Source organism: Agelaius phoeniceus, chromosome 10 (genome assembly GCF_051311805.1).
Source record: "Agelaius phoeniceus isolate bAgePho1 chromosome 10, bAgePho1.hap1, whole genome shotgun sequence".
NCBI classification, from domain to species: Eukaryota; Metazoa; Chordata; class Aves; order Passeriformes; family Icteridae; genus Agelaius; species Agelaius phoeniceus.
The window spans coordinates 11691102-11700683 of NC_135274.1; the positions used below are offsets into that span (position 1 = coordinate 11691102).

The 9582-nt window shown below is 43.5% G+C and overlaps 1 protein-coding gene across 3 annotated transcripts; it reads right to left on the minus strand.

The window, feature by feature from the left end:
* Positions 1-635: 635 nt before the first annotated feature.
* On the minus strand, positions 636-9360 carry LOC129124477 (thiamine transporter 2-like). Of its 3 annotated transcripts, XM_054639491.2 has the most exons (6): positions 9225-9360; positions 6564-6729; positions 5413-6229; positions 3753-3945; positions 1956-2097; positions 636-822 (listed from the first exon to the last, which is right to left on the minus strand). In XM_054639491.2, exons 2-6 carry the CDS (start codon positions 6711-6713, stop codon positions 643-645), a joined length of 1482 nt encoding a protein of 493 aa, XP_054495466.2. In that variant the 5' UTR covers positions 6714-6729; positions 9225-9360; the 3' UTR covers positions 636-642. The 3 variants fall into 3 exon arrangements, with proteins under 3 accessions (XP_054495466.2, XP_077040002.1, XP_077040003.1); XM_077183887.1 differs by lacking the exon at positions 9225-9360 and having other exon boundaries at positions 6564-6767; XM_077183888.1 differs by lacking the exon at positions 636-822 and having other exon boundaries at positions 1966-2242.
* Positions 9361-9582: the final 222 nt, after the last annotated feature.

A 9582-nucleotide genomic window follows, 5' to 3' on the forward strand; every position in this document is an offset into this window, starting at 1 on the left:
GAAGTCAGCACAGTGTTTGTAGCTCTCAAATGTGGGCCAAGCAACAACTGTGATGTTGCAGTGTAGCTCCCAGGACAGGTTGTGCAAGCCCAGCTTTTTGCAGCCTGTGTGCACTGAGCTGTGGGATGAGACAGGAGGAGCCTGTCCCCCATCTGCCTGTACTGGGTATGAAAGAATAGCATGATGCAAACATGATCTTTTCTTCCTTGAATCAGAACAAGGGCTGTGCAAAGGGGAGTCACACCCTCAGCCACTGCACCAGCAAATGTGACAGAAGCAGCTTTGCTAGCACCACATTCAGGAGCTACAATGAGCAAGGCAGGGTGAACTCTGCTCTCTGCCATCGTGCACAGGGGGAATGCAAAGGTGGTTGCTCTGATTCTGTGTATAACTTACTGCCCTTAAGCTATTTATATGCATGTAAATAAGAATCTAAAGCAACTTATCTTTTATTCTTGGCACAGTGCCATTCTGGTGAGCTCTCTGCTGGCATATGTTGTGCTGAAGTGCTGGAATGATTCAGCGTAGCTTTTCAGGGCTGAGTTGAATGTTCTTCTTGCACTGCTGTTCCCTGCATGCTGCTGCTCTTCCCTGCTGGGAGCCCTTCTCCCAGGAGAAGCCCTTCTCCAGGGTGCCTGCCTCCTATAGCCGTGTCATGCAGCTTGTGACAATCTGCTCTCTTGACTCATGCTCAGCCTGGTTCAGCTGCTCTGTGCAAGATCTCACTATTTTCCTTTGGCATTTGCATGAGATGAGCACACAAATGCTTCTGATCATGAAAATCCCATGTATGACTGCGAAGTAGCTGCCGTAAATTAAAAACTGGGAGAGGAGGAGAAAAAGGCAGAACAATTAATGAAAAACACATTAGAGAAACGCTGCTTCTTCTGAAGATGACAGTCACTCTGATTTTCTTGTGTTCTGGCAGTTCTCTACACTTGAGTTTTTGCTTTGTGATTAAGCAAAATCTCAGCTTTTCAAGTATTCAGCAGATAACTGTGAAATAAAGAACTGCCCTTTTCTTCCATTCCTTATGCCTCTTAACAAACGTCAGACAGGGAGAGGGATAAGAACAGGATATTTTTTTTCTATTAGTGCCAAATGTAGAAGTACCTTCATTACCCACATGGTCATGAATAATCTGCATGAAGACCCTGAGCTCATCCTTGTTTTGCTTTTACACATTTCAGTAAATGTCACCACAATGGTTTCAGTAAATACCCTGTGATTTTATATCAGCATTTCCAGCAACAGTGGCAAGGCTATTTAAATCTTTAAAATTAAGGACAGGAATATGTAGGACTTCATAATATTTGATTCAATCTTTACTCTTTGAAAGCCACTTTTGCCTTCTCTGTGCAGAGCGTCAATAGCTTTAATCTTCTTCAGACCCATTAGAGTGGAAAGCTGCCCCAGCTGAGAGCCCATCTGAGGAAATGCAGAAGTCAGTAGGTTTCAGTTGACTTCATCTGAATGACATTGGGTTGAATTTAGGGACACTGTTGTGAGATAGGGTGTCCCATCCCAAATGAAGTGCCCAAGCTGTGGGCAGAAGACTCTATTGCACATGTTGAGATACAGACCAGGTTTGCTCCTGAGCTGGAATCAGAAGTTACTTGAGCTGAAATAACTCAAATAATCCAGACTGTGACTCATAGTCTTGAACCCCCATTCTGCATCTGACAAAACCAGTCTGAGCTTTTGGGAAGAGAGGATGGTGTCCTATCAATTAGTAAAACTGGTTGGATAGCAGGGCCTGGTTAGTTATGTTCTGGTGTATCTCCCTTTGAAAAGTAACAGACCAGCATCTGTAATCCTAAATGCATTAAAAGGCAAAAGGTAAGAATGATGTCTGGATTTCTATAGAGGAAAGATAATTAAGTTGGCCTTTGGCATGGGAATTTTGAAGATGACTTGGCTGAGCAGTAAATAGGAAGTAAGGTAACTGCGCTTACTTGAGTCACTATGTCCAGTCCCAGGCCTCTTGAATCTACAACAACTATTGTGAGAATGGTCTGGATCAGCAGGGCAATGAAGTTGTTGAATCCAAACATCAGGGCATAGCGCTCCATGCTCAGACTGACGGCGATCTGGAACCTAACAGGAAACTGGCAGGTCAGTCACTTCCCCTGGGAGAGCTATTGCTGTCTAGCAGTCGATGAAGAGAAAGTGATTCATGCAGATGGTGCATCAAGGACAGAGGAAATGGTGCTTCATTTGTTTGTTTGCTTCATTGCTTTCTCTAAAAAAAAAAGAAATTCTGGGGTACCATAGTGTATTTTAATGGGTTTTTTTCAACTGCACGGGCTGCTTTTCTAAACCCTGCTTTCAGATGATCAGGTAGAATGTCAGCTCTCTGTACCCTTCCCCTTTGTTCCTTCTCTGCCTGCACAGTCTGTGCCAGACAGGCTCTAAAGAGTCCATGGCTGGAAGCTTTCAGAGACCTGGCCAGGCAAAGCTGTGACTTGCTCTGGCACTGGAAGCAGTTCTGCCCTGGCTGGGAGGTCACTCTGGGTATCTTCTAACCAAGCTTTCCATGGTAATAAGTGACGTTTTGCTTTGTGATTTGACAGTGGAGGTAACTTGCTGTTTATTTCTATCAAGAGCCCATAGATTTTTACTTGCAATATCTTTTTTGACAATAATCAAAACATCTTTCTTTGCAATACATACCTGCAAAGTTTCTATACAAACAAAAGGGTGTTATTCCTTCAGGACTCATTTTCAATAATTTTAGCTTGGGAGTTTTTTGCGAGATTTTACTTTGTTGGGGTTTTTTTTAGAATATATTGAAATAGTCCAGGTGTAATTAACTATAATGTAGTAGCAATCTACCAAAATGACAATTAAGAGCTCACTTGGCTTCCTTCAAGACAGGCATAACCTTGCCATGCATTATAATGTTAGCAATTTTTAAAAAATGGTATCTGATTAATTTTGGAGTTTGACACAAAATGCATCCAGTATTTTTGTTAATGAAATAGTGTGGTATATCTAAAGACATTCCAAGCAAGAAAATGACTGGAGCATTTTAATTTTTTTATATTTAATAAATATATATTTTATATATTTATTATTATATATTTATATTTTATGTATTTTTTATATTTAAACATTTTGTATTTATTACACAGGATGAAATATTTGTTGTTAATATTATTTATACATTTCTATTTCTGACAACAGAATAGCTTGGTCTCCTATGAGATCTCATCTGAGTTTATATGTCCTATGCTCCCTTTTATTCCTTCTTTACCTCTTATTATCATTAATGATTATATGTATAAAATTATGTTGGGGAACACTTTATGTGGAGTCTTTCCCTGCATTCATGCAGGTCATGACATGCTAAAAGGTTTATCAGTAGGGGGTATAGGCATATGGTGATCCTAAAGGATGGCTGTCAAGGTATGCTTGTCCCTATTGCTCACTTTGCATCTTTCACACCAGGAAGGAGGAAAGTGGCTCCTACATTTTGCAGTTATCATTGCCTTTAGTAATAACATTACCTTGTGCCTTATTTAATTGCTGCTTAGGTAAATGTTCAATGTCCTTTTGACAATTTTTTTCCTGGTTGTTTGGAAGAATGAAAACAACATAACCAGACATTTAAGTGTTTTTGGCCTTACCTAAAAACAGTTATGTCAAGCATTAGGTCAGCTACCTCTGAGGAAAAGGATGCCCAAAGCAAACTCAAAGTAGGGTTAGTATTCTCTGCATGATGATGATGCTTTGTGATGTTTTGTACTTACGTTGCTATTGTCAGGAGGAGCACATAGCATGCCTTGAAAATGAGATATCCAGCATAACATGCCCAGATGCTGCTAGAGAAGTGCATGAGAAACAGACAACCAGCATCTATTGCAGAGAAGATCCCTAAAGCCAGTTCTCCAAAATGGTCCCAGTTAATCTGCATATATTGTACTAGGAAAGATGTTACTGAGCCTAGAAAAAGAAAAAAAAATGTGTGTAAATATTGTATCTGCTTCATAGCCTGTATGACCAAATCCTGCCACACTCACATGCTGAAAGGCAATGCTGAATAATGAAGCAGAGTAGTCTGAAGTTGAAAGCATTTCTGATGACTTCTGCAGCTGTGCAGATGACTGGTCATTTTAAGACAACTGCATATATCAAGTCTCTGCCATTCCATTCTTAGTGTTTTATTCCACTTCACAGGATAAACTGTAATGTAGGAGGATTCATTATTTAGGTGTCTGTACACAGCATGGCTCTCTGGGGACAGAATTGGGAACATGGTTTGGAGTTCAAGAAGGAAATTCTTCCACCTTCTTCTAGTTAGGCTAGTAAACCTTCTATTGAACAGTTTAGCTCTGTGCACCTCATAGAGGGGATAAACTGTCAAAAAAGTGAGTTTTGAGGCATCAAGGAAGTATATCCAAGGAACGAGAAAGGATAGGTTTGCTTTTTGTGGGCCTCCTAGAAGATGCATCTGTTGCAAAGTTAAGCCACCTGACTGCCCTCTTAGGCGTCCCAGACCCTTTTAAAAACTTCTATAAATTATATTTAAAAACTTCTATACTTATACACTGAGAACTAGTCAAGTCCATGAGAGAGAGAAATTCATCAAGGAGTAGATACTACAGGAGGTCTTCAACTTCGTGATTCACGTGGTCTATTTAGTTGCCTGCTGCAAGAATGGTGAAGACTGTAAGGGTGACCTGAATGACTAGGTGTGGTGCAGATGTGTTTATTTTTCCTGATAAAACACACCCCCATGTCTTGTGCAAGTTCTTTACAACAGCACAATGTGAGCCAAGGCAGGGTGGTATCCTCTGATGTTACCTTTTGATAACCTCACTTTGCATGTGTGATGTGAGCATCTACTCCTGGTACAAAAATTGAATAGTTCAGATCAGTAAAGAGTCATAGGGTCTTTTTTCCCCTGGAAATCTTTGTATCATGCAATTACTACAATTTTTCTTTTTGTCTGGTTGCACGAGGGTATTTCACTAGAAAAAAAAAAAGAGAGGATTATGTTCTTTTTGTGTAAAATTTTTACAGAAAACTTCTCCCATCTGTGTAAACTAATAGCATTGTTATGGGGAAAAATGCAATATTTGTTTTGGGGGAAAAAATACTAACACCCTAACACCCAATAACCTCATCCAAAGAAACAGGGGTGCTTCTGAATGGATTTACCAGCTAGATGCAATGTCTGTGTGACTTGCACACTTTCTGCATACTGGTAAAATACAGTTATTTGTCTGCTAGAAAAGAAAAACCAACATAACTCACATTTGAACTGTTGTACATCAAAGACCTAGGTCTGGAATGCACAGGGTGTGCACTGGCTCCCTGGAGCGCCTGCAATGGAATGGCACTTTGAAAGTTTACTAAAGTGGAACTTCAGAGGCTGTCATTGTGATCAATGTTTAAACATTGACTTACTCAGAAAAGTTGCTATGGCTTCCACAGCTCCGTTGTACACTGCGGAGCTGTGCGAGGGGGCTCGGAAGTCCCACAGCACCTGGACGTAATTCACCACCTGGTTGAAGCCGGCCGTGGCCAGAGCCCACCACAGGGACCAGCAGAGGAGCTTGCGGGAGCCGTAGCAGTGCCTCAGGTCCCTGCCCAGCTGCAGCAGCACGCTCAGCAGGTGCCTGTGGGGCCCGGCACTGCCAGCCTGGCGCTGGGGGCTCAGGGCCCTGGCAGCAGCATCAGGGCTCCTTTCCTCTTGGCAGCTCTGGGGCCTGGGGGCAGTGGCCACAGGCAGCTCTTTGCCAGGCCCTGGCACAGGCTCAGGGGCATCTTTCCTGTGGAAGAACATGCTCCTCTGGGGCATGGGCAGGAAGAGCGCGCACACGAATGCCAGGGACACGGAAGCCAAGCTGATGGCGTTGAGGTGGAAGTAGGAGACGCCTGCTAAGGACACCAGCAGCTGGCCCAGCACGGCGGCCACGGTGGCTGCCACCAGAGTGACGCTCCTGCAGTAGCTGGTGACCCTCTGGTAGTGTTGGCTGCTGACCACGCTGTAGATGTAGGCGTAATAGGCCACCTCGGTGGCTGTGACCATGCCATAGAAGAATTCCACCAGCTGCATGGCCACCACTCCATGTGCAAAGAGCAGCAGGAGCCACGTGACGATGAGGCTGATGCCCTGCAGGAGGACAACGGGCTTGTAGCGCACGTAGTCTGTGAGCAGGAACACTGGGAAAAGGAGAGCCAGGTAGGAGTATGTCCAGACTGGAAAAATCTGGTTGGTAACCTAGAACAGAAGAGAAAATGTCAGTGTTCTTATTGTTGAGGAAAGGAAGTTCATGTATTTTAAATGATGTTGTAGAGGGAAGTTTTTTCTCTGAAGGAATTCATAAAATATATAACCACATTGAATCAGTATGGGACTGTTGGGCAGGCAAATGGATCTTGGATCTGTTAAATGGATCTTTTATTTATGCAGTCTGCTGCAAATTATAACCTGCCAGAGCTAGTTAAATTTGTGCTTTTTTTTTTCTTTTCATATTTTTAAAAAAATTTAAACAGTGTTTTCCCTTTCTATTTTCACTACTTCAGTTAAAAGAAATCATACAATAAAACCATACCTCATCTGTGGTCAGGTTTTTATCTGGTCCTGTTAGATAGGGTGTTAGGAAAGGTTCTGATGGTTTCATCATGTAGAAGAATCCATAGAGGCACAGGATCAGGGTGGGAAAAGCCCAGGTGCTGATTTTCTCTTGCTTCCAGCAGCCCATGGCCTCTGCAGCAAAGCTGAGGATAGAATTTGTTAGAATAATGACACTGCCCATGCAAATGCAAAGAGATCTTGTAATTGATTTTCATTTTGTGGTTTCTAATGCCAAGGAGTGCTCTTTAGAGGTTGACAGTTCAAAATAATTTTTATTTATAATGTTATAGTGAATAGCTATTCCTTACATTTGTCTGCTGCTCTCTTTGTAGAAAGTTTATAAAAAATGAATTGGAAGATCCTTAACTGGGAAACAAACTACCCTGTCATTCTATCTGCACTGACCAAGATAAACACAGGAAAAGCCTTTCTAGATTGAAGTGGCTGAAGACAGCTGAGCACTGAGATTTCCCTCGACACCTTGACTGATCGCAGCCAAGCACCTTGCTGAATGACATAGACAACTCTGGAGCCTAGCAGATGGAGCTGCTCAGAAATACAGAAAGGATATCAAGCCAGACTCTCATCTGGAATTATCTGCATAAGAAATCCATTTTGGATACAAGCATCATATTTTCCATTTATAAAAGTGGCCACAGAAGGTTACCAGTTCATGCTGAAATGAAATGAGGCAGGTATTTTTGTTCTTGTCACTAGGTGAGGTGGTGGAATACATTAAAATTTGTATCTCTGCTGGACAGAGCCTAAACAGAAGTCAAAATGGGTGTAATGGGGACATGCAAAGGAAGTTAATATCCATATTCATGTTAGTATAGGCAATGTCAAGAATCTTAATGTGTGCAGTTTATCTTTTGGAGCCCTTTGGACTTTGCATATTAGCAGGTGGGATTTCTATCACTCTACTTTTGACTTTTATCTACTTCCCTACTGATAACTCTTTCTTTTTTGGGCAAAAAACTAATCTTATAAAAATCTTGAAAATGAAGTAGTGTTTTTTCACACATTTTTTTTGTAAAAGCTGAAGTAAAGTCTATTCAGCACAAAGCATCCAGGTTGGATGGGCAGAGGATCCTTTTATTTAGGATGTGATATGTACAAGGCAGTAGGCATTATGCATCTTCTTTTCTAACTTCATGCTATGACAGCACTTTTTACTGACAGCCTGACACACTAAGAAATGGGTACAGATCCGAGGGAATTTGAATCACTTCCTCTGGTGCATAAAGGCCAAAAGCATGGGCATTACAGGATTCCAGCAGGAAGGAGCCCAGCTCTGTGTCAGCTCTGCAGTGTGAACCACTAGATGGCAAGGTGGCCCCAGCAAGGCAAATGAGCTGGGGAGGACTGAGGCACTGAGTGCTCCAGGAAGGAAGCATTTCTGCCCCTCCTTCCTCACAGCTGTTGGAACATCAGCCTGCTGCAAACGTGGCTGTGGCAGGACCAGTTTGGGCCCTGCCCAGGATCATGCTCACTGAGTCACCGTAACATCCCTGGCTCTCCTCCCACGTGGTAATCATTAAAGCCATACAGCACCCAGTGCCATGGGAATGCTTTGTGTGATTCTGAGAGAATCACACCAGAGAGTAGGGTGGAGACCATTTCTAACACTGTAATGAGAAACATTTGTACAAGTCAGCTTTGGGACGTAGCCAGGGCATATTTTTCCCTTTCCAGCCTAGATTCTCTGCTCTGTTTCAGATCTTGACCTGTTTGCTCACCCCCAGCAGGCTGTGTGACACAAGGGCAGCCAGCCTCATGTAGCCTGTCAAAATGTCACACACACCTTGGGAAGTGAGCGGGCCGCTGCTGCCTCTGCAGGGCTTGCAGGGTGCTTGTGCTGCCCCTGGGATGCTGCCCATGGGTGGCAGGGCTTTTCCATCCTGTGCAGGAATTCATGGTTTCTGCTGCACACAGAAGAACTTAAGGTGTGTCCTGGTCACTGCATCCCTACAGTGCCAGCTGTGCACTGTTCAGGGTTTGGGGCTAGACCTTACCTCTAATCTGCACTTCTGCTCTTTGAGCTGCCAGGGTTAGGCTGGTAGGTGAAGTGAGAAGTTTCCCACTTGATACAAGGAGCTGTGCAGAAAACAACTGTCACTGGTGCTGGGCTGGGAGGGGCAGGGGGCTGAGGGCTCTCAGGGGCAGCCCACTCTGCCCTTGAGGAGTGGGAGAGGGTGACACCTCACCTGCCCTGGGGTTTGTGTTCCACTCACACCCCAGCCCTTAGTGAAGCCCCCTCCAGCTCTGCAGCTTCTGTACAAGCCCTCCTTTCTGCATTCCTAACCACAAACCTCTGACAACCAGAGCTCTGCCTTGCTGCTTGAGGGGCAAGGATCCAAGTTGTTCCTGGTTCAGTCATCTTATGTGGTCAATTTGTCTTTCATAAATCCAGGGTTTGTTCAGTTTTGAAGAGATTTTAGGATGCCTTGGTGGTGTTTTGCAACAAAAAGATCTGTTTCTTTTTTCCTTCAGCAGTTCTTGCTGCCTGAGCTGTCAGCTCTTCTACACACAGCGTAACACAGCCCCCTAGCTCCCCACTGGATTGCTCTCTTCTTTCCTCCCACTTTCCCTTGTCATTGCAGGATTTCATATTTCTAAAGTTCATATATAATCATACCTTCTGTGCTGGAGCTCTTCCTTTCTTACTTCCAAGGGAAAAGCTTCCTTTTAGTATTCCCAGTCTTACTTCTGGTTGTCCCGTGTGTATTGCAGCTACTGGACTCTGTTTGGGTTTTGTGCTTTTCCTGTTCTTCTAGTGTTACAGCTTGCTCTGACACCTCCTTTGGAAAGGCCTCCAGCTGGCTTTCTTTCAGCACCCTTAAAGGAACAGCTAAAAATCCTGGCCTGACTTTGCCCCAAGGCAGCAGTGAATCAAGACCCAAACTATAGCTTAGTGCCTGACTGGCACAAAATCAATAGAGGAAGTTCTGTTCCCAAAGAATTTTGGGTCTATTTGACAGAATATGTGGCTTGGG

Bases quoted from the DNA above. Each gene is read 5' to 3' on its own strand.
- LOC129124477 (XM_077183887.1), bottom strand. From the start codon at position 6,767: ATGGGCAGTGTCATTATTCTAACAAATTCTATCCTCAGCTTTGCTGCA. The intron at 2,098-3,752 runs GTAAGTACAAAA...GTTTCCTGTTAG, and splicing joins CTCCTCCTGACAATAGCAAC to GTTCCAGATCGCCGTCAGTC. The intron at 823-1,955 runs GTAAGCGCAGTT...CTCCTCTCCCAG, and splicing joins GACTGGACATAGTGACTCAA to TTTTTAATTTACGGCAGCTA.